Here is a 25,581-nt window from a genome sequence, read left to right as displayed (position 1 = left end):
GAGGAGTGTTTCCAAATAATGTGAAATTTCAAAATAACACCCATACATCTAAAAACTCTACTCATTTATTTATACAATATATGCATAATTTTTCATCTTTCGTGGACATTATTCCACTTACAGATGGAACATTTTCTCACAAATAGTTGAGATGTGTCCCATATCAGGGCTTCAAGAATTTTTATAAAATCCACAAGCCATGGGATCAGTGACTTAAAACATTTACTAGCCATGATTAAAAATTCACTAGCCCTACTTTACTTTAAGTCAATACAATTTTACTAAATAATCATAATAAATCAAATATGTCACCTAAAGAGGGAGATAAAGCTTAAAGACACTAATATTTTGGAGTTGGGGTGGGGGCAGGATATTCATATTTACAATATTGGACAAAATTTTTCACTAGTCGTCGGGCATGGCAATAGTAGTTATTTACTATCCCAACATTGAATATCACTAGTCATGGGAGTGGGGTTACCATAATCTAGAAACCCTGCCCATATACATGTATATAACACATTTTAAGCAATTTTTTGTCAACCAGCAAGAATACAATAATTTCAACAAGGCATTTTTAATATAATGCAGAATGATACAATTACTCTTTTACTTTATTTCATGAGAAAAAGTCTCCATTCATAATTCATAAAAAGTCTCCATTCATAATTAAACAACTTTCTTTTCATCTTGATCTTTCTTAATTTTTTATTTTGATGCAATGAAATTCAGGTGCTTTCAATTTTGTAACACTTTTTCTCTATTTTTGTAGTCTATGTAGTCATCAAATGCAATTATGAAAGGAAGTTGTCCCTTGACACTAAAGACTAAAATGGAGACTGGTGTGTATCATATTTAAAACCATTGCTTTCCGAGTACCTATAAAGTCCTGGATCCAAAATATTTTGGGGGTTGAAACAAGTTGGTCAGAATGCTCCACATTTTACATATAAATTATCAGCATGACATTATTAGGTCAGGTCAGGTCATAGGGTTTAACGTGCACATTCACAAGCTGTTGTAGTGCATGCCTGTCATGGGCGCATATGTCGACCCATGGCGGCTCCTCCGTCCAGGACAGGAAAGGGTTTGGGATGGGTGGGATGAAGGACTGTCCACGCTGGCAAGTGCAAGAGAGCACCAGCAACCCGAACAGGATCGGTAGTGGGTGGGAGGCATGACATTATTCTTAGAGAAAAATACTTAAGATTATATTAATTATTATGAGATAGTAATATATGATAGTAAGCTGTTTTGAACAAAGCTAGATACATCTACCTGCATTTAGTTAAATTATAAACAGTTATGCCTATTGAATATACCTCATTTGTCTGAATTTACTGATATCTAAACTATACAGGCAAAACAAAAAAATCTTGTGCCCCAACCCACCCCCAAAAAATTATAAAAATGAAAACTACAAACAAGACTCCTCCCAAAAACAGAAGACCCCCCCCCCCCCCCCCCCAAATTTGTTTAATTTTATTTTTTTCATGAACTAGTCAGGTTACAGAAAAATAGTCCAGGGCCCTGTTCCACAAAGCTATCTTAGCACTAAGATCACCTTAGTGTATATGGTAGCTATGCACTTAAGGTGATCTTAGGGCTAAGATCACTTTGTGGAACGGGGCCCTGGTATTTGTTTTTTAAGTTGTTGAAAGGTTTGACCAAACTGGAACAATATGCACCTAGGTAACCTTTATAAAAATGATAAAAAGTTCTTCAGTCTTCTTCATAAGATTGATTCTTGCTGTGAGTCACTCATGTGAAAATGGTTTGAACGGGATGCCTGGTTCCGATTGTAAGAGCCAGTGGTGATCAAGTGCTTGTTTATACTTCCCTGCATGTCTGCCTTGTAGTGGTGTGACCTTTCACTCTGTGCTATTTCTCCAGAATGCACACATGTACCAGTGTCACCACCAGTGACCCCAGTGTACCCAGAGCACACCCTACATGTATACATATACATGATGCCACAACCAGATGACCTGTCTTGACACCCTGTTGGTATCATTTCACAGTGTGTTTTGCTTTACAAAGTGAAAAGGGTTGGGACGTAGCCCAGTAGTAAAGTGCATACGTGATGCGTGGTTGGTCTAGGATCAATCCCTGTCAGTGGACTATTTCCTGTTCCAATAAGTGCACCATGATCAAAGGCTGTGGTATGGGCGATCCTGTCTGGGATGGTGCACATAATATTCCTAGCTACTAATGGAACATTTTAGCGGTTTTTTTCTGTAAACATAAAATAATATAGTCAATGATGTGGTTGATGCAGACATGTAGATTAAATTAAAACAAATCCATTAAGGGTCATGTAAATCTAAGAAAGTCCTGGCATTTGCCAATTTTATTTTTGAAGCTGGGAAAATCATGTATTTTGGAGTTAGGTCATGAATGAAAAGTTACGGAAAACTAAAATTGGTTACTAATAATAAAATACCTGTAAATGTTTTTTTCATTTAAAATAACAGTAAATTATAACAAATAAATGTTAATTTTCATCAGAACATTATTATATTATAAGATTATGCTGATCAGTTTGTGTCAGAACAGTCCTGGAAAATGCTACAAACGGTCATGAAAAATGTTATAATTTAAGTCATGATATTTGGTTAATAACAGTGTATGAAATCTGAAGATATTTTCAGCTGACGTGTCTTGGGTAATTTTCATTTCGAATGAACATCATTGAAGTTTTTGATATATAATTATTGTGGTGACTTTCGTGTACAAATTAAGATTTCTGTCATTGTCATATTTTCAGCATATTTATTAATTAATAGACCACAATATGTGGCACCACTCATTTATACATTTCGTGTATTTATAAATAAACTGATCTGATTTGAAAAACCTGTTACAATGCAGAGAATTGTATTGACTACAGGTATGAGCCTTCTGTACAATGCATACCTGTACATTTTCTGTATTTATATTTCCACATCTACAATGGACATGTTTTATGAACACTGTCTTGTTGTTTGTAAATAGATGTCTGCTGATTTTTATATCACAAACGTTTAGAACCTAATTGCCAACCACGACACCAGTATTTTCCACCAGGTGAATTGAAAGTTATTTAACTGCCATGCATATTTAAGCAATTATTCCCCTGCCCTTCACCCACAACAGAATAACTGTTGTGGTCATTGACTCTCGGACAGAATAACTGCATCAGAATGTGTTATAATGTACCGGGTAATAGCTAATATATGTACATATATGTGTACATACATGAAAGCCAAATAGCCTGCTGATGTCCACATTGCACAAACAATAATATCAACTGGTATAGGCATAAACTGGCTGGGTTGTTTTTAGCATGTTTTTATTGCCTATGCTGATGGTGTGATCAAAATAAAGACCTTTGATGTGCCAGTTGTGGAGCAATAGTTTTAGACAGTGGGGTGGGTGGAGGGGAGAGTCAATTGAGGACAATTGACTGTGTAACCCATTGCATCTCAATGAAGCACTCTACTTTGAAGGGGGGTTGGTAGTCCAGTACATGGTAAAGTGTTTTCCTGATGCGCGGTCAGTTTCGGTTCAATCTTCATCATTGGGCTATTCAGGCCTATGGATTTCATGGAACCGGTCATTTCCAGTACCATGTCGGTAAAATCACGCAAACAAAATTTTGTTTCCCATCATTATTATATCGAGTATACGACTATTGAATGGAACCTAAAAATAGTTTCTGATGGGTTACTGGTCATGATCGCAAGGCATGGAACTGAAAAGATGTTTCCCATGAATCTCTGATTTGGTTTTTTCCATCCCGACCTCGGACCAGTGCTTCACGACTCATTTATCAAAGGCTGTGGTATGTACTGTCCTGTTTGTGGGAAAGTACATGCATAAAAGATACCTTGCTGTTAATGATTTTTTTTTTTAGGATTTCCTCTAAAACTTCATATCAGAATTACCAAATGTTTGACATCCAATAGCCGATGATTAATAAATCAGTGGGCTCTAGTAGTGTCGTTAAACAAAACAAAGCTTCTATCATTAAGTACATTGTTTCATACTTTTCTTGGAAAAGTTTGCTTCTTAATTGAAAATATTGCTTTCTTTTTGGGGGTAATGGCGTATGCTATTAGTAGAACTCTGCCTGTTGTGTTGGTGCAGAAATGTGTCCGGAATGCAAGTAGATGATCTTATCTCGGTGTAGAGATAACACCTCTGTTGTTGTTGTCTTGAGAGGCCCTGTTTGAGTAACTATATAACTACATGTATACTTTAGTACATGCATGTTTATGTACTCGGTACATGTATGTTCTTAACACAGCATAGACATATGTGCAGTGCAATTACACATTTTCAGATATCTCTTGGAGTGAAATACTAGGTCAACCTTAAATTTAATGCATCGTTTGCTGTGACACTACTCTCTAGTAAAACACATCGATGGATTGATTTAATGAAATAATCTTTTTAGACAAGATTTTCACTTCTCTGAAAAAATATCCGACCCCCAAATAAACCTCAACAACTGGTAAACAAACAATGGATTAAAATGATTGTAAAAGTATAGTGGTGTCAGTTTTAATACCCCATGTAGTCCTATGGGCATGATGTGACAAAAATGTTTAAAAGTTTGACATGCATCATTGGATATTCAATTTGAGGATACTTTTTTAATGATAAAAAATGGTGTAACCTAGATATTTTGGGATTCCATTTCATAATTTTAAACTTCTTTACCCAATAGCTGATGTCTTTTTTAATCTTCTGATGCAGAATTTGGGATGTGTAAATGCACCTACACCTGTTAAAATGAGCAACCTATTGATATAAACAGGTTCCTGAGTGTTCTACGTTGCAACCAAAATGGTCGCCAATGCGACCAAAATGTTGGCGTGGCGACTGATTGAATTTATTATCATCACCATCTGGCAAATGACTCCAAAAACTTTAACGTCTAAGTATTAAATTATTTGCCATGTGCGTTCAGAGTCCTAATATAACAGCGAAAACCAATGCAATTTGTTGACATCATTGTGCAGTCGGAACACTTCGTTATTTACGAAGTTGCCCGATTGATCACTGTGAATTCCATATTAATTTTTGGTACCGTTCGGAACTCATCGCGAAAACAATCCAGATATTTCGATTGGTATATTATTTTAATGCACACAACCATTTGGAATATTTTAATTGATATGGATTTTTGGATCATGTATGTAATAGGACTAAAGAAGTTCTGAATTTTAAGGATTTTGGTTGCTTGCCCGGAGGGCAAGTATGGGTTTACATTGAGGTTGCCCCTCCAAAAATTTGGTTGCCCTGATTTCATCCGTGTTTTGAAACTGGAGTTCTGACAATAAAATACATTACTTTTTAATAATGTTTTTAAATATTTGTAGTTATACACATGTACTCATAGGGCCTAATTGCTTAAGATTGTTGTGATTTGGCGACACATGAGCTATTTTCTAATCGAATGCACTGGAATGTTTACTATTCGGAATACTTCAGCTGATTACGATGTTTCCTGATGTCTCACAAAATCGGCCGAGGAGTTCCGAGTGGCAAACAAACCCACGTGATTTTGACTGATGCTTTAGTAGAGGGGATGATTTTTCGTTTCAGATTTTGCCACATTCCGTTTCAGATTTTTGCAAATTCCGTGTTTGTTTTGGGGGTTTTCCTTTTTGTGTGTTAATTAGTGTCATGTTTTATTATTATAAACTATATCCATTTGTGTTTTATTGTTCCAGCTCTGAGCTTGTTGGCTATTGCTATTTTTTAAATACCTGTAAACATTTTTGTTGACACAAACTTAAAAAAAGAAGCAGTTAAGTAATGTTTACTTGCCACTAATAAAGACTAAAAACGTGATGCACCATATTTTTTGGCCTATTACACGCATTGCTGTATAAACAGCACCGCTTGGTTTTAGACAAAGTTTCGACCTTCGTCCGTACATAAGCCGCAGTTAAAACAAAGTTACAAACTTAATTACTGTTAATTATTGTTTGTATTAATAATAATAATAAAGAGATCCATTCTCCCTTAAATTCAAACAATACATAATTGTTGATTGTGTGGCTTTCAGTTTCATTTCATTTAATGGATTATGGTTAAGATTCATAAACAAAACACACATTTGATAAACCCCGCTATTTTCATGAAAATATTAACAAGAACTTGGTAATGCATTGTTTGTAATCTTACATTAGTTGCCAAAAAATATATAAATAAATAAATACACGATAACATTTTATTTGGTCCAGTATTATTACAAAACGTGAACCAAAAAATAAAAGTGCACAAGTAAGAATGACTAGTACCCACTCGATTACACATGTATGTTTCTATGTAACCTAACTAGCACAAATTACATATTCAGACGTGGTCGGGTCAAGCTGGATATAGGCCAGCGGTAGTGAACCGATACTAAGCACTGTTCTGTCGATCGTTTACAGTTTCGACATTGTTTTATAACTTTTAAATGAAGGTCTTATGCTTACGAATCGTAATAAGTATTATTAAAAAATATTGAAATTGAACATACTAGAAATCTTGTTATATAATCAACATTCTAAAATTGTATTAGTTCATGTTTATTTTTATATTTCAAATTAAATTTTACTGTGTAAAGTGACATGGGTAAACAGTCAACATGCTTTGTTACAAGCTTACAGCGTAACTTCCGAGAATGAACGGTTCTGGAAGTGTTTAGGCATACGAAAGTTGGCATACAAAAACACTATATGCGTATATTATTAATATTGAATCTTAAAACTACCAAAAAGATTTATAATGGTGCTTGAACCAGAAATACAACTTCTAAAGTTTTTGTTTTTTTTAAATCGCGAATTCCGTTTCAGTTACTAAATTCCGCGATTCCGTCCGTGTTTTTCGTGATTACAGAAAATCATCCCTTCTACACGATAGTTTAAAAGCGATTGTGGGCAAGGAAACTGCATATTATTTTGCGACACAACTCGCCTTTTGGTGTTTAAAAAAAAGTCAGTCATCCGACGGGCAACTAGTATCATAGAAGTAAGTTGCCCGACTGAATATTAGGTCGTCACAGACGACTGGACGACTGTAAAATTGAGCGATGTATTGTACTATACATAACGATTCACTATGGTACATTAGTGGTGGTTGCATTTGATTGAAGAACACGAGTACAAAATCAAGTAAGGGTTGCTCACTCACTGTTCAAACTATACACATTGTAATCAAATGTGCAAAATGGAGACTGATTATTAAACAATGCATTATAAATGAGCATTTCAACAATTACGCAATGCTCTTTGATGCACCATGTGATGCGTTACAAACGTTATGGGGGAGTGGTTGTTTGTCAAGATTTACTTGCCGGCAACATCTTTAAGACAATATGATTTTTATAAAAGCATAAACTAAATATCGGTAGCCATACATGGTCATATTTTTATTTGATGATTTTTTTAATCAATTATTTATTTAAAATAAATTCAAAAGAAAAAAAAAATGCAAACCGAATAATGTTCGTTAAAATGCATAACTGTGGCAGTGAAAAGTGGAGGGGTGACAAGGGTGTTACGTAATTTTAGAAAGGATGGTGGTCTTAATATTACAAAATGTTATGTGGAGCAAGGTAATAAAAAACCTTCCAAAGTTTCCACTATGTAATTATTGAACGGACACAAGTGATGTGTTTGATCTGTTAACCCATTACGCATATTACTACACTCGTTCAAATCGAATGCAGCCCCAGTTAGCGGTGTATTTGTTTTTCTTGCTGTGTAGATGTATACGTTGTTTCCGGCCAGCATGGCAAAAATTTTCAAAGCGGCAAAATGTTAAAATATTACAATTCTTTAGGAAAACGAAAATCTAAAATTTCAAACGCTAATCAAGAAGACGAGACGGGTGAAACAAGTACTGAAAAGTTAAATGAAGGCCAATCTGAGAAATCTGCAGCTGAAACCAAAACAGAGCCAGCCAAAAACCGTAGAATATTTAATTAAACTAGACTTTCAGTTTCCGTGGCTTCAGCATGACGATAATACTGACACAATGTGCTATATGGTAGGATACGTAGGGAAAAAAATAGCAGTCATATGAGGCATAAAATAGCGGTCATGTGAGGCACAAAATAGCAGTCATATGAGGCATAAAATTATAAATACAGTCCCTCCCACCTCCCTCATGCAATAAATTCTCAAATGGTCCTCATTTCAAATTCATGACTGAGTGAAAGCTGAACAATTATATTGTTTCAAACTATTTATTTAATCCAGCAGCATAAGTCATGTATAATGTTTAGATGGTTACAGCACATGCATAAATGATACAAAAAGAGTAGTGTGGCTAGTAACATTTTAAGCTTGGCGAGTAAAATATTTTTATCCACTAGCCAAAGAAGAGTAAGATATAAAGCCAAGCATAGAACACTGTTCATGTATTTATGTACTTAATTGTTCTGAAACATGGATGAAAATTATACATGTACATGTACCTACATTGTAGTTAATGTGTCACTTTCCAAATATAATTCATAGTAAGTTAACCATTAAGCACAAAAACTAAACTGCTGTTGGATGTCAAACTAAGGTAAATGCAAAAAATGCCAGTTAAATGAGGTTTTAATTTGATTGAATTTGCCAAAAAGCTGAAAAATCTGTATCTTAGGTTTTTGTTTATTTAGTCATGTCAGATCAATTCTGAAGGAAAAAGTCCTATCGACACATGTAAAGTACATATTATATTTATAAGTATATGTTTAATTTTAAGCAATAACATTTTTGAAATTGTCAGTTTCAATAAGCAGTTTAAAAATAAAAAAAAATCTAATAAAAGAAATTGGCTTTTAAAATAGTAAAATGTTTGTATTTAATCAGTTGTATGTTGAAAGAGAAAAAAGAGAAGATTTTATCACATTTGTTAATATTCCATTGTTTCGCACTGCATGTGTCACCAGTGCCTCTGTACATGCAGAAATCATTCTGCAGATCTCTGCCATTGCACATGAACACATGATGTCTGGACTACTTCCACCTAGACTTGAAGATATTTCTGCATATTGAGATAAACTTGCTGTGTACGGCTCTGTAGACCTATTGCACTTTGTCATTTGATCAAGTTATAAAGTGAATTCCCAGTCTGATAAGCTGTTTATAGCCGGGTAAAGTTGTGAATGGAGGTAGAGCACCTTTCTCAATTCCACATTACGGGGCGTAGCCCAGTGTTAAAAGTGCTTGCCTGATGCATGGTCAGTCCAGGATCAATCCCCGTCGGTGGGCCCATTGGGCTATTTCTCGTTTCAGCCAGTGCACCACGACTGGTCTATCGAAGGCTGTGGTGTGTGCTATCCTTTTTGTGGGATGGTGCATATAAAAGATCCCTTGCTACTAATGAAAAAATGTAACGGGTTTCCTCTCTATGGCTGTCAAAATTACCATATGTATGATATCCAATAACCGATGATTTGTAAATCAATGTGCTCTAGTGGTGTCATTAAACAAAACAAACTTCTTCAATTCCACATTACACAGCTGGTCATCTTTGATAGTGCCATGTATTTAACACCTAATCATGTTTTTAATTTTATGATTTTTGTATTTTGAAATGGTCCCATTTTTTGTATTAAAGATATGGTTACATGGCAGTTGATCTACATAATGGCCCAACAAACATTTCCAAACAATACATTTAATATCTTCTGATAAGTGCTTCATCCAATCAGCGTCATAGCTGCCATATCCCAGAATGAAGCCTTAATTCATAATTTTAAAAATAGTTTATAAAACAAATAATAAACCACCAAAAAAAAAACCTTTGTTCAAATAAAAATAAATTGCGTACAGGTTTAAAGAGCATATGTTACAAGCATTAACTGAAGAAATTAAACAGTGTATATTTCAAGTCGTATAATCCATGGGAGTGCCTTTAGTAGATCAACTGGCATTTGACTATACTTTCATTTCATATGAGGTGCTTGGGAAGAATTTGTAAATATATACCTGGTAAACATTTATTAAACAGGCCATGAAGAATCAGTGGCAGCCACATATTAATGGACATGCTTAATAATTATTCTCAACTTGCTGCAATACCTGTTAACGAAAGTGATTTTATTTCAGTTACACGAAGCCTCGGACATTTGCCGACTGTGTAGGAGATGAGTTGCCTGTTGGGTGGGAGGAAGCCTACGACCCTAATGTCGGTGTGTACTACATCAACCACATCAACCGTAAGTGTCAGGATTTTCACAACAGGGTTCAGTGGGTAAAAATCTGAAGCCTCTTTCACAAAATATCATGAAATATCATGAATGAATGTGTTAATGACACCCCAGCACAACAATTCACATGAGCTATTGAGTGTCAAAGGTAGGTATATGAATAGGAACAAAACATTGGGTTTTATATGTGTCATTTACACATCTCTGACTTCTGTTTTATCAGATGGATCAATAAGAATGAAATAAAATTATTCATGTTCAGTGTTTGTCAGAAAGAAATATTTGGGTATGGCGTTATGGAAGTGAATGCAACCAATCAACGGGTATTGGGGGGGGGGGGGGGGGGGCTTTCCCAGAAAATGGGTTAAATTTAGGTTTGGGCTTAAGAAAATCATACAGTAATGATAAGAGTAAAAAAATCTGCAAACAAATTTGGGTATGGTGCCATATCCATTTTACCTGATGTTTATTTTAAACATTTTTCTTCTTTCTTTTAGAAGTTTTAAGCAAAGTTTTACTAGGCCTACAATATTTTGTGAAAGTGGTCCATGTACCCTAAACTATTAAAATGTAGTCCTTGTGTTTTGAGGCCAGGCAGGTGCTCTTGCTTGTATGTACTCGGGCAAAATGACTTTCAGTGGACGAAACACTGCTCACCTCATCATTCACCCACATCATTAGATTACCGTGAATTTGAAACAAGAGCGATGTAATTTTAGGAGAGCAGTATTCAAACACTAGGCACTGGTTAAGATGTTCTGTTATGCTTTTAAAAAACTCCGTGACACGTGACAGTGAAATGTAGTCTTCAGTCTTGATTCATTTATCAATAAGTTTGCCCATCGGACACAACATGGTCAAAGCTTTCTGTCTTTGACATAAAGCATGCCATAGCTTTGCTTGTTTTTGGTGGTTAGGGTACAGTCAACCTCCATACCATTTTTAAATATTTCTGATCGAACCCTTGAATACAATTTTGATCATAATTATATATTGGGTTTTAGGATTTATGATTTTATTGGAATCGCTTTTTTGGTATCATGTCCTGTGATCATCAAAACTCATCAGAAATAGTTTTTTTGGTAATAATGATAATAGTGGATTATGTTACATGCTAATGGATAATGCAGTGTTCGAGATTAAATTTCTTGGCCAGTATCCCAAATGGATACTAACATTTCAAAATCTGGTATCCCACCTGAGAATTTAGTATTATATGGCATCCCAGTGGGATACTGGGTTCTTGAAGTCTGGTATCCAAAATTAAATTCTGGTATCCCCGGGATATCGGGATACCGTTAATCTCGAACACTGGATAATGAACTTGTAGCTAATATTAGTAATAAGGGACACAGAATTTGAAATTCAGTGATCTATATTTATTTATTTATTTAAATAAATCATTAATTGCGAGATTAACAGGTTCAAAATTAAATCCTTTTTAACTTCTTGACATTCATTATGTGATTTCAATGATTTTTTCACCTACACACCTGTCACCTTGCATTAGAGCTTTGCGTTTATTAAAACTTCAAAGGGAAATCATTTAAAGTTTACAAATTACACACAATTCTTGATTTACTGTTTCCTCTTCCAAGCAACCAGTTTTGCAAAGTCAGCAGAATTTTTGCATATGCAGAATTTAATGATCAGTAATTTGAAAGCGTGGAGCTTGCTAATCATTTGAGTTATAGGTTATGCAATATATAAGGACAAGATAATAGGAATAATTGGGGAAATGGTATGTCACTGTCTGTTCAGTAGAAAGTTCAAATTTAATTTGAGCTGTAAACATTCTATATAAAATATACATATACAGGTACATATGTGAATGTATGCTCATCATTGGATTGCACAGTTATAAAAAAGCATTATAAGATGTTTACTGTATTTTAAAATGCTTAGATACAACTGGGGCTTTTTCTCTCTTTTTTTTTCTGGGTTTTTTGTTTTTTTGTTTTTTTTGTTTATGTATAAATGTACCTCTAGATTTTGTGTTGATGAAATTTCAGTTTTTATTTAAGGTTCATATATCTACATGTACATTTATGTGTACGACATTTAAACAGCCCTCTGCATTAACTTCTGCGTCTAGGAGCCAGATGGTGCCTACTTCTATTTTTCATATAGATAGTATGAAATGTTTTACTTGCCAAATGAAAAAAAATTGTCACCAAGTCGATCACAATGTAGAGGGCTGTTAAATTCTTCTGAAGTATTGTAGATTATATTTAACACAGCCACAGCTTATAATAGAATGGGCCCACCGTCGGGGATCGATCCTAGACTGACCGCGCAACAGGCACATATCAGTAGATGCCATGTTGATATTAGGTAGGACTAGGAGTAGTCAATTTGGCAGCAACAGGTTTTCATTCCACAACCGGCTTCGGTGGCGTCGTGGCAGGCCATCAGTCTACAGGCTGGTGGGTACTTAGAGGGGATGATTTTCCGTTTCAGATTTTGCCACATTCCGTTTCAGATTTTTGCAAATTCCGTTTTTTTCTGTTTTTGTGTTCAATTAGTGTCATGTTTTATTGTTATAAACTATATACATTTGTTATATTGTTCCAGCTCTGTAAAAATAATTTTTGAAACAAACTTTAAAAAAATAAAGGTGTATAAACCGCACCACTTGGTTCCCACCTTCATCCGTAAATAAGCCGCGGTTAAAACAAAGCCACGAACTTAATTACGGTTAATTATTTTTTGTATTTAATAATAATAAAAAGATCCATTCTTCCTTAAATTCAAACAATAAATAACTGTTGATTGTGTGGCTTTCAGTTTCATTTCATTTGATGGATTATGGGTAAGTGTGTTTTATAAACAAAACACACCGTTGACAAACCCCGCTATTTTCACGAAAATATGAACAAGAACTTTCGTAATGTATTGTTCATAATCTTGCATTAGATGCCAAAAAATATGTATAAATAAATAAATACATGATAACATTTTATTAGTTTCAGTATGATTACAAAGCGTGAACCAAAAAGAAAGGGGGGAGGGGGCACACGTAAGAATTACTATTTTAGTACTCACTCGATTACACATGTATGTTTCTCTGTGTGCACAAATTACATATTCAAACGAGGTCGGGTCAATCTGGATATAGGCCAGTGGTAGTGTAACCGAAACTAAACACTGTTCTGTCGATCGTTTAAAGTTTCGACATTATTTTATAACTTTAAAAAAATATATATTTGCCTAGAATTATATATTCAGAGCCGGTTTAAGGATCCGCGGGGCCTGTAGCACAAATAATAGCTGGGCCCAATTCCCAAGATATATATTTTGCAACCCCCTCAGGGAGAGGGGGGAAATGTACACAATGCCTCACCGCAGGACCTCATGAACCGCAGGAGAAGAAAAGTAAAATGCTATTTTTGTGTGCAATTTAGAAAACAATCGGTTCAGAAATAAATAACGTAGTAAATTCCGTAGCATGAAAAAAGGCGTTCCCCGTGGGACGGACTATAAATGTGAAATGTTTCCGTACAAATTAACGAATATGCCCGAAGTTTTACGAAATTACGTTTTCTGGCGAAAGCGTTGTGTAAATTGGCTATGCTTTTGAATCGTAATAAGTATTAATGAAAAATATCGAAATTGAACGTACTAGAAATCTTATTATATAATCAACATTCTAAAATTGTATTAGTAAATGTTTATTTTTATATTTCAAGTTATTTCACTCTGTAAAGTGACACGGGTAAACAGTCACATGCTTTGTTGCAAGCTTACGGCAATTAAGTGTAACTTCCGAGAATTAACGGTTCTGAAAATATTTAGGCATACAGTACACTCCATAAAAGTTCGCATACCAAAACACTATGCGTATATTATCAATATTGAATCTTAAAACTACTAAAAATATTTATTATGGTGCTTGAACCAGAAATACAACTTTTGAAGGTTATTTTTTTTAAATTGCAAATTCCGTTTCAGTTACTAAATTCCGCGAGACCGTCCATTTTTCCGTGATCGAGGAAAATCATCCCCTCTAGGTACTGGGTTCGGATCCCAGTCGAGGCATGGGATTTTTAATCTAGATACCGACTCCAAACCCTGAGTGAGTGCTCCGCAAGGCTCAGTGGGTAGGTGTAAACCACTTACACCGACCAGTGATCCATAACTGGTTCAACAAAGGCCATGGTTTGTGCTATCCTGCCTGTGGGAAGCGCAAATAAAAGATCCCTTGCTGTTAATCGGAAGAGTAGCCAATGTAGTGGCGACAGTGGGTTTCCTCTAAAAATCTGTGTGGTCCTTAACCATTTGTCTGACGCCATATAACCGTAAATAAAATGTGTTGAGTGCGTCGTTAAATAAAACATTTCTTTCTTTTTCTTTCATTCCACAAATGTGTATGTGGAAGTATTGTTAAATAAACTTTTCTCTCCTTTCGTTGTTGTCTGGTTCCGCATATTGCCACAATATGGTTTGTGTCTGGTCCATCATGTTGTAATTTAGTAATATCTTTTAGGTTGGTCACAAATAATATCACATCCTTCTGACAAAACCAAGCACTGTTCAAAACAGAATGCTTTAAAATAATTGGATTTTTAATTAATTTTAATTAATATTCCATCCTTAAATTGTTACAATAACATTCTATTTGGCTTAATGTGAGATTAATTTCAAATTAAAAAAAAGATAAGGATAATCATTTCAATACAGTTAGTTTTAAAATGTTTCTTGCATTACTACTGTTAGTGAAAAAAAATTCATACTAAATAAAACCATGTGCATAATTATTACTTTCAATAAAGTTAGCCTTCAAGTGTGTTATTGTACATTTTACCATGAAAAATAATATTCTTGCTGGAAACAGATCTGCATGACAGTCCAACCAAAATTTAGCTTTCAAATGTTTTAAAATGTTCATGTACTAATGCTACTGATGAGAATGTCTTGGACCTGAAATGACGCACTGCAGTGCGTTGATCAAGTTGTTAATGTGTGGAGAATGGTCACGCAGGAGTCATGTTGTTGTTTTATAGTCAATATGTTCTGGCATTGGGCCTTATGGCAATGGTGTGTTGGTCCAGCATACACAAGAGTTAATCTACGCCAAACAAAGGAGTGAGCCAGAAACTAAAGACTTAAGGCATATGGTTTGCTTAGCATTGGAACCCACTCTTAACCCTTTACTTGCTATTGCTGTGACATCATTTACTCTGCTTGAGAGTGGACTCGGTCCTCTGTACAGAACATGCTCAATCCACGCCAATAGGCTTCTTCCAGTAACCTCTCCATGCCACCAAGCAAGGTTTAGGTAATGTAGTGCCACATTTTTAAAATTGCATATATATTTATATGAATAAAAGGTTGGGAAGCTTTATCTGGAGGCTAAATTAGAATCCCACTTTGTTGGAAGTAACAAAGATACTTTCTGTTAAAAATTTATTTCAAGAAAGACCCCTGGATTGTTTCTCTGTTATAACCAGAACTCATAGAATGGCCTTGGTTAGTTGCATTTTGACTGCGTTGGATAATTTTCATGTTAGTCAACTGAAAGCAGGCCGTGATCTTAACTTTTTTCAGTGGTAGCCCACTGGTCTACCAGGTTATAAAATCTGGTAGCCCTCAGTGAAAATTGGGCGTGCACTACAACAGCTTGTTCTGAATGTACACGTAAAACCCTATGACCTGACCAGTGAAAATTGGTAGCCCCATAAATAAATTAAAAAACTAAATACTTTATTTTTATTCAAACATATTGTTTTTTTACGTGTTTAAGCATCTTGTTGATTGTGGATGTGCAAAGAAAGTCTAGTAGACTGGTGGACTACTGGGTTTAGACATCTGATAGCCCAGGCAACAAGTTGGTAGCCTAAACAACCGGGGCTACTGCGAGGGTCGAGTCTTGTGAAAGTGAAAACCATTAAAAACATTTATTGTTTGTTGTGAATGTATCAAAAACCCTCATCATTTTATAGAAATTTTACACTGGCAAAATGGTGTGTATAATTCACTAAAACCCCAAATATTAAACTAATTCTAAAGAGTTTGATGAGCAGAACATCATGTTTTTATTTATCAAGGCTCAAAGTGGGAAGCAAACTTAGCTTCTCAAATTTTAAGCTGTAAGCAAATGATAGAAAATACGAAGCAGTTCTAGAATTAAAGACTCCTAATTAGACTTGTAGTGCAACTTTTTTTTAACAGCATGTGAAGTTATCAGTCTACTGCAGGCATCGAAATAAGCATTGTGTCTGGTAACCCATTTACAGGTTACCACAAAATATAGTCTGGTAACCTATAGGTTTCCACAACTATATGAAAGTTAGAATTGAATTCCTGTTACTACTACGCGGTCGTTCTGAAATTGTAACGGTGCGCGCGAACATCGGTACGAGAAACGAAATCCGGAAGTAAATTTATCTACTGGGCGCTGCTTAAACGCGGATTGCCAAAATTGCTTTGCAATTGCACAAGTGTGCACGAACATCGGTGCAATTTTGTATGAGAAAACAAAACGCGGACATAAATTCATCTAGTGGATGCTGCTTAAACGCGGAGTGACTTGCGCGTGAATATCGATGCAATTCCTGACGAGATAATGAAACGCAGAAGTCCTGAATGCATTGCCTGGTTTACGTTCGGAAACGAAACACCGTTCTCGACTTTTCTAACATGTGGTAACCTCCCAGTAACCTGAACGACCGTTCTCGACTTATTTCAATGCCTGTACTGTGGATAAAATTTATGATTTATATTAATTATTACTCTTCAAAATGAAGAATTAGTGATATATCTGGAATACTGTCAAAAGTATGATGAAAAGCAAAAACTGTCTGTGAAGTTGATTATCCAGAAGCATACCGTATATTGCTGTGTATTAGCCGACTCCTTGTATAAGCCGACCTCTTGGTTTGACCCTAAATATCAAGTACAAAATCATCGGCCTCGTGTATAAGCCGAAGTCATCTTTTGTCCAGTTGTACATTTTATTGGTTTCAATAATACTGTCAACAAATAGACTTGTGCTTTTCTTTTTCATTGTATTTTTTCCCCTTTAATTATAACACACACGGTAATCGTCATCGCAATATTAACGTCTTCCATGCCATGCAAAAATAATTTAGCACCAATAAATCATAACAGGAAAATAAACAATTCAAGAAGTAACAACATATCATTGCACATAAGTAATTAAATTATTCACTGGACAGCAAATAATAAACTCATTAAGGCATGTTTAATCCCTGTTTTCCCCTCCACACAGAAAAACGATGGCATGAGTTCCATATTTTCCCATTAACGATTTTAAAGAAATATTTGTTAGAATTAGTTTAAGGTTAGGGTTAGGGTTAGCGATAGTTATATACAATATCTTTTAAAACAATTGGTTCTATAAAACCAATATAATGTTTATATACTACTCAAAAGAATTTAAGGGTCAAAAATTTATAACCAAATAAGTTTCAGAGTGTATTAGATTGATGATGTAAACTACACCAAAAATTTAATTTATTGTTCCATATTTACAAAAAAACACAAATAAACGTCACTGTATACAAGAAAGTCACATGACATGCTGTCAAAGTTGAAGGTTGTCAAACATGGATTTTACACATTAGAACATTCGTTTAATAGTGTGTGAATCCACCCCTGGCGCAAATACACTCGACACATCGTTGCCTCATGCTGTTGATCAGACGTCTGAAGAACTCTTGGGGAATGGCCTGCCACTCTGCCATAAGAAGTTGACCCAGATCATGAAGGTTGGCCGGAGGGGCATGGTTATCCCGAACTCTCCTGCCTAATTCGTCCCAGGCGTGCTCTATTGGGGCCAATTCAGGCGAATATGCTGGCCAATCCATCCTGGCGATACCTTGTTGTCTGAGAAAGTCCGTTACCACCCTGGCGCGGTGGGATCTGGCATTGTCATCCTGCAGAACTGCCCCGCCGCCAATCTGCTGAAGGCCTAGGAGAACCAACGGCCGGATAATCTCATTCAGATAGCGGATTTCATTCAGATTGCCATCCACCACATAGAGGGGGGTCCTGTAGTGGATAGAGATGCCGCCCCACACCATGACGCTGCCACCACCGAACTGGTGATGTTGTCTAACGTTAACGTCAGCGAAGCGCTCCCCAGGACGTCTGTAGACACGAACCCGACCGTCGTTGAACTGGAGACTAAACCTGGACTCATCAGTGAACATCACTCGACCCCACTGAACACGTTGCCACCGCAGATGAAGTGTGCACCAGTGACGTCTGGCCGTTCTGTGACGTGGTAGGAGTAGTGGTCGAACAGCCTGGCGACGGCAGCGTAGATTATTGGCTCTCAGACGATTGCGTATGGTTTGATCAGACACTCGAGTTCCAGTCGCAGTCCGCAGATTGTCACGTAATCGGCGTGCAGTGGTTGTGCATTGACGTAGAGCCATATTGGTGATGTAGCGGTCCTCTCTATTTGTAGTGCTTCGGGATCTTCCCGAACATGGACAATTTCGAACAGAATTCGTTCCTTGGTACCGTTGCCACACTCGGCCAACAACACTCTGACTGACACCAAGTCTCAGAGCAACATTTCTTTGCGTATTGCCATCCTGAAGCCAAGCAATAGCCCTTCCTTGATCTTCGATAGTCAGTTGACGTCGTACCATTGTCGAATTTGGAGTGTGCACCGTACACGAACGTAAGCTCCAATTATACGAAAATTCAGCATTGGGAACATGGAATACACATGCAAAGCGTGCAAATGAAGCGCTTTGTGAAAAAGCAAGTTATGGGCACTTAGCAGACCTTTCGCTTTCGCCCTAATTTACCTGCAAATGTAAGCATGTTTTCGCCATTAGAACTAGTCGACAGTGTCAATGACAGTGGATTTTAATTCATTTATGGGTTGCTTAGACCCACTTTCGTCAAAATGGAACAATACCATGCGTAACATTATGGTCTAGCTAATATAATTGACATTCAGAAAATAATGTCGAAAATATCGTCTGACCCTTAAATTCTTTTGAGTAGTATATTTCGTAATCCAGTATCGCTATGTTTTGCCTTTGAAAAATTAGACATTTCGACTATTCTGTGTAAAATTTCCTCCACAAGGGTGCTTTTGATGGTGCTTTTGGAAGAAATATAGCACAGAAGACAGAATGAGGCATCATGGGACTAAATCTTCGTTTTATTCCTTAGACGTTCGGTTTATTCCGTCAAAATACACACTATGAGATTTATAAGTATTAAAATGCACTTTCACTTGTTGATCCACTGCTCGGCTACAGTCCCGATGGTCTGGAGTTCAAATCCAGGCCTAGCACTACGTCGTTTGTAGTGTTTAATGCAATACCCAGTTCATATGGCTAATTCAATACCCCAATAGTGGGAAAAATACGGAACTCTTTCCTCAAAGGCTGTGGTATATACTACCCTGTCTGTGGGATGGTGCATATAAAAGATCCCTTGCTGCTAATCGAAAAGAGTAGCCCATGAAGTGGCGACAGAAGGTTTCCTCACTCATTATCTGTGTGGTCCTTTACCATATGTTTGATGCCATATAACCGTAAATAAAATGTTTGAGTGCGTCGTTAAATAAAACATTTCTTTCTTTCTTTCACTCCACCACACTCACCTGGAATGTTTAGGAGAGCTGTAAATTGAGCTTCTTGTCATAAACATTTTAATTTTTTTTTTAATTGAAACTTCATGAGATTGCTCTCCTAGCACCATTTCAGGAGAGTGATCTTGATCTCCCTTGATTTTGATTATAGTAAAAACTGTCACCATGACAACTTGGAGGCTTGATTTCCTAGTATTTAATATAGTTTATGAATGCAGTACTTATATAGTTATAGGTTTTGTAAAACATGTATGTGTTTGTCATGTTTCAGAGGTGAACCAGCTTGAGGATCCAAGACAGCAATGGCGGAAGGAACAAGAACAGATGCTCAAGGATTACCTCATCACGGCACAGGAGGATCTGGCGGTCAGTTGTCTTTTCCTCGTTTCATGTCGTTAAAGTTCTTAAAAACCAGACCACTGTTTTGTTGTCAGCAAATTTGACTGCGTTAAGATATTTGGTCCCAGTGCATACAGTTTTGTTTTTTAACCATATATTTTATAAATGTCATAATTTTTTCAGCAAATTATGTATTTTGAGTATTGGTCAAGTTCAAGCTAATGCATGTGCATGTCCTACACAAAAAGTGTGTTTTTCGTTACAAGTGTATTCTTTAAAAACAATTTAGTTTTGTTGAGTATTATTGATACAAATTATGTAAGCAAATTTTATCTCAGTTTGTTTGTTAGAAATAGTTGGCATTAATTAAGGTAGTTTGTTTCTTATGGTACAAGAGTGACCATGTGTTGAATTTTCCATATTTTGAATTATTTAAAATAATGCTTTTTACTGTAAGGTTTTACTTTCATTGTATGGAGTAAAACTTTAACCTTTCAGTTGAGATGTATATAAAACATTTGATTTATAAAATTTGTAGGCCAAAAAGGAGATCTATGCTGTGAAAGAACAGCGGCTTCGACTGGCGCAGGATGAGTACCACCACTTGACGGAAACACTTTCGGGTTGGAAGTCCTCCAGAACTAGCTGTAAGTACATTTATAAATATACTATACCTTCTTCGACAAACATCTACTATACCTTCTTAGACAAACATCTACTATACTTTCTTGGACAAACATCTACTATATCTTCTTAGACGAACATCTACTATACCTTCTTAGACGAACATCTACTATACCTTCTTAGATAGACATCTACTATACCTTCTTAGACAGACATCTAATATACCTTGTTAGACAGACATCTAATATACCTTGTTAGACAGACATCTACTATACCTTGTTAGACAGACATCTACTATACTTTGTTAGACAGACATCTACTATACCTTGTTAGACAGACATCTACTATACCTTGTTACACAGACATCTACTATACCTTGTTAGACAGACATCTACTATACCTTGTTACACAGACATCTACTATACCTTGTTACACAGACATCTACTATACCTTGTTACACAGACATCTACTATACCTTGTTCGACAGACATCTACTATACCTTGTTCGACAGACATCTACTACACCTTGTTAGACAGACATCTAATATACCTTGTTAGACAGACATCTACTGCACCTTGTTAGACAGACATCTAATATACTTTGTTAGACAGACATCTACTATACTTTGTTAGACAGACATCTACTATACCTTGTTACACAGACATCTACTATACCTTGTTAGACATACATCTATACCTTGTTAGACAGACATCTACTATACCTTGTTACACAGACATCTACTATACCTTGTTACACAGACATCTATTATACCTTGTTACACAGACATCTACTATACCTTGTTAGACAGACATCTACTATACCTTGTTAGACAGACATCTATACCGTGGTAGACAGACATCTACTATACCTTGTTAGACAGACATCTACTATACCTTGTTAGGCAGATATCTAATATACCTTGTTAGACAGACATCTAATATACCTTGTTTGGGGCGGGACGTAGCCCAGTGGTACAGCGCTCACTCAATGTGCGGTTGGTTTGCAATTGATCCCCGTCGGTGGGCCCATTGGGCTATTTCTCGTTCCAGCCAGTGCACCACGACTGGTCTATCAAAGGCCGTGGTATGTGCTACCCTGTCTAGGATTGTGCATATAAAAAATCCCTTGCTGCTTATTGAAAAGAATAGCTCATGAAGTGACGCCATATAAAATGTGTTGAGTACGTCGTTAAATAAAACATTTCCTTCCTTCCTTCTATACCTCGTTAAACAGACATCTGCTTATACCATCTTGGCCAAACATCCACTATACCTTGTTAGACAAACATCTATTATACCTTGTTAAACAGACATACACTATAAATTGTTAAACATACATTTGCTATATACCATCTTGAACAAACATCCACTATACCTTGTTAGACAAACATTACTATACGGTGTCGAATTTTGCATTAAAGTTTAACAATAAAGTTTAGTGTTTAGATCAGTTTCTCACGGACTATAGTCCAAAGTCAGTGAAACTTGGTTTATAGTTTCACCTATCTATGGATATTCATCACAGTGCATCAAAAATGTTTATGATAGGCGAGACATTTAATTCTGCAGAATTCCTGTTTTCAATTTGTGTCACCCATGGAGTACCTTCCACACCCATTACACATTCTTTACTATGTCGACATGGTCAATTCCTGAACTTTATGCACTCTTTTGAGTGACACAGTATCAGAAGGAAAGACAAAAATAAATAAATAAAAATATAAACAGGAAGAAATAGGACGAGACGTAATATCAATGATCAGATTTCCAACCTCATCTGTTCATTTGTGGCAGTAGGTTTTATCTTTCAAGTTATTCTGACAGTTAGCCTATCTCTACTTATTTGTCATATAGAGTTACGCTATTACTTTATTTGTGGCATACCTGCTGTGCTTAGGCTTGCATATTAGGTATTATAAATTGTAGCCAGCGTGAAGCTGTGCTGCAACAGAGGCACCGGAAACCGTAGTTTTTTAATGGTCTGATGCCTCGTGCAAGAACGAAGCCTAAATTTCATTGTGACATTTCTTTAGCTTGCCAATTAATAACAACTTTTATCGTTTTCCTCAAGGAACTGCTGTTTCGTAGGCAGTGTAAACAGGATGTAGTTCTTGATAAAAGGAAGACTTTAATAATTTTTTATTTTTTTATTCTTGTGGAAAGGAAATTAAATGTACAGACATACCAATTTAAAGTGTATTTTTTAAGTTTAGTTTTTAATGTTATAAGTTGAAAGTAATATTTATAGATATATCTGCTGGTGCTAATTATATTTGTTAGATAAAGTATTATAGAAGTTATATTTGGTAGATAAAGTATTATAGAAGTTATATTTGGTAGATAAAGTATTATAGAAGTTATATTTGGTAGATAAAGTATTATAGAAGTCTCTGAGTATAAAATATGCATGGCATGTAATGTATGTGCTTATTTCTAATGTTGAAACTCTTTTACATACGTACCCCCAGGGAAGTATTACTAATAGAGAGCATGATTTTCCATTTTAGATTTTGACAAATTTGGTTTTTATACCATATTTCTAAGTTTGTGATTAGTGTTAAATTGTAATCTTAATAACAATTATTTGGAATTACCATTTTCATTGTCATGGCTACTAAAGGAAATTTTATTTATTAAATCAATGTGCTCTAGTGGTGTTGTTAAACAACACAAACTAACTTTCCATTGTCATGGAAAATCATCCCCTTTCGTATAAGAAAAATGTATGTAACACCCAATATAAATTACCTGTATTTACCTCAAGGGGGACCTTAAATTTGTTGTATATTTTATGTATTTACCTACATAAACCTAAAAAAGAAAGAAAGAAAAAAGAATAAATAAATTCACAAAATATCTAAATGAACATAAACATTAAAACAAATGGTGAAAAGGCACTGAAGTTAAAGGGCCACAGTTGTATGTGTGACCTGAGGGCCAAGGTCATGGAAATATCTAAGATCCTATGACTTGCTCTTTCAGAAATAGTACTGCAATAGCTGGTGGCCTTGTGTGTTGTATGAGCTATGTGTTTGATCTGGGTTTTTTACACTGCGTCTCCCACTATTTAACTTGTACTATTGTGACTGTGACACTATGAAATGCTGGTTTAATTGCCTCGGCATCATTTGCCGGCCAGGACGTGACAATGGCCCAGTCACTAACTAGGGCTGATTCTGTGATAATACTTGAAAGCATTTTCACACGTGTGTTCTGGCTTTATTGCCTTCATTACTGAAATACTGCTCCAGGCTTTACAGTACACCTTTCACTAATTGCAGTTTAAGTCTTCAAAGAGAGCGCAGGCGAAAGATTTTATTTATTTTTGTTTTTTTGTTTGCTTGTACACTCTTATGGTTGGGCCGTAACCAGGAAAATGCACCCGTACACAGCTGGACCAATGATACACATCTACAGGAATACTATATTTTTCCAGCTTTGTCTTTTATGTATATCAATACTGAAAGTCAATGGGGCCCATTGGGTTATTTCTCGTTCCCGCCAGTGCACTATGGTTAGTATATATCAGAGGCTGTGGTATGTGCTGTCTTGTCTGTGAGATGGTACATATAAAAGATATCTAGCTTCTAATGAAAAAATGTAGATGGTTTCCTCTCTAAGACCATGTCAGAATTAACAAATGCTCCACATCCTATAGCCGATGATTAATAAATCAGTGTGCTCTAGTGGTATTGTTAAACAAAAAAGTAAACAAAACAATATTTAGTATTCATCAGTGGTAAAGTTAGACAGGTGTTTAGGTAGTGGCTGGTAGCAAGACCGAATAAAACAACTGTTCGTGGCCATAATTAGAGTTATTAACCCTCAGGTTAACTGTATTCCAACTTGTAAGTTTCTTTATCTAACAAATGTATGTTCATCTACATGTTAATTATTATTAATGTATTACTCTAAACTGTTACATTGTTTGTGCAATAGCACTGGTCATTTGTTATTGATACTGACAGAAACACAAAATAAAGTTGTGTAAACAAACAGCATATGATTGCAAATCCAAACGGTTTTGACACGCCCACATCCTTCAAGGTTTAGGCATGTCCACCCCAGCCCCTGTGTTTGGTTTGACCAGTGGCTTGACCCAGGGTGGAATAATAACATGACTGAAAGTAACAGCAGTTATTACTTTATCAAATTAATATTTAGGAAGATAAAATCACTATAAAATGCCAGAAATGCTATTTCATGAAAAAACAAATAAAGCCTTATCTACTGACCTGGGCCCCATTCCACGAAGCGATCTTAGCCCTAAGTTCAGCTTAAGTGCATAGGGTAGCTATGCGCTTAAGGTAATCTTAGGGCTAAGATCACCTTAAGTGCATATGTTAGCTGTGATCTTAGGGCTAATATGGCTTCGTGGAATGGGGTCCAGGAGTACAATATACATGTACTTGTAGCAATAGTTGTAATAAAGTCAGTAATTCTGTACTCAGAACTTTTTATTTTAGTGCATGTAACATAATTGAAAAACAACAGTTAAGTGTGGATAGATAAGAAGTGGCAGACCCACTAGGCATAAAAGTTAAAATAATTATGTGATGTAGCCCAATGGTAAAGCACTATCCTGATGCACGATCAATCTAGTGTACACGTGTAGGATCAGTTGTAGGATCAGTTGTCGGTGGGCCCATTGGCTATTTCTCTTTCCAGCCAGTGCTCCACAACTGGTGTAACAAAGACCGTAGAATGTACTATTCTTCTGTGAAATGGTGCATTTAAAAGATCCCTTGCTGTTTTTATAAAAAAAAAGAGAGTAGCCTATGGAGTGGTGACAGCAAGTTTCTTCGCTCATTATTTGTCTGGTCTTTATCCATATAACCGTAAATAATAATGTGTT

At 35.9% G+C, this 25,581-nt stretch overlaps 1 protein-coding gene across 1 annotated transcript in view; it reads left to right on the top strand.

Annotated features, from left to right (window-relative positions):
- Positions 1–25,581, top strand: part of LOC121374216 (protein WWC2-like) — a 94,441-nt gene that overhangs the window by 6,953 nt on the left and 61,907 nt on the right. Inside the window, exons 2-4 of the mRNA XM_041501212.1 lie at positions 10,083–10,192; positions 20,035–20,129; positions 20,641–20,749. Coding sequence (XP_041357146.1) covers positions 10,083–10,192; positions 20,035–20,129; positions 20,641–20,749 — 314 coding nt within the window. The remainder of the gene's footprint in view (positions 1–10,082; positions 10,193–20,034; positions 20,130–20,640; positions 20,750–25,581) is intronic.

Source organism: Gigantopelta aegis, chromosome 6 (assembly GCF_016097555.1).
Source record: "Gigantopelta aegis isolate Gae_Host chromosome 6, Gae_host_genome, whole genome shotgun sequence".
NCBI classification, from domain to species: domain Eukaryota; kingdom Metazoa; phylum Mollusca; class Gastropoda; order Neomphalida; family Peltospiridae; genus Gigantopelta; species Gigantopelta aegis.
Note: the sequence above shows the minus strand (reverse complement) of the source record. Positions and strands in the feature narration are given on the sequence as shown.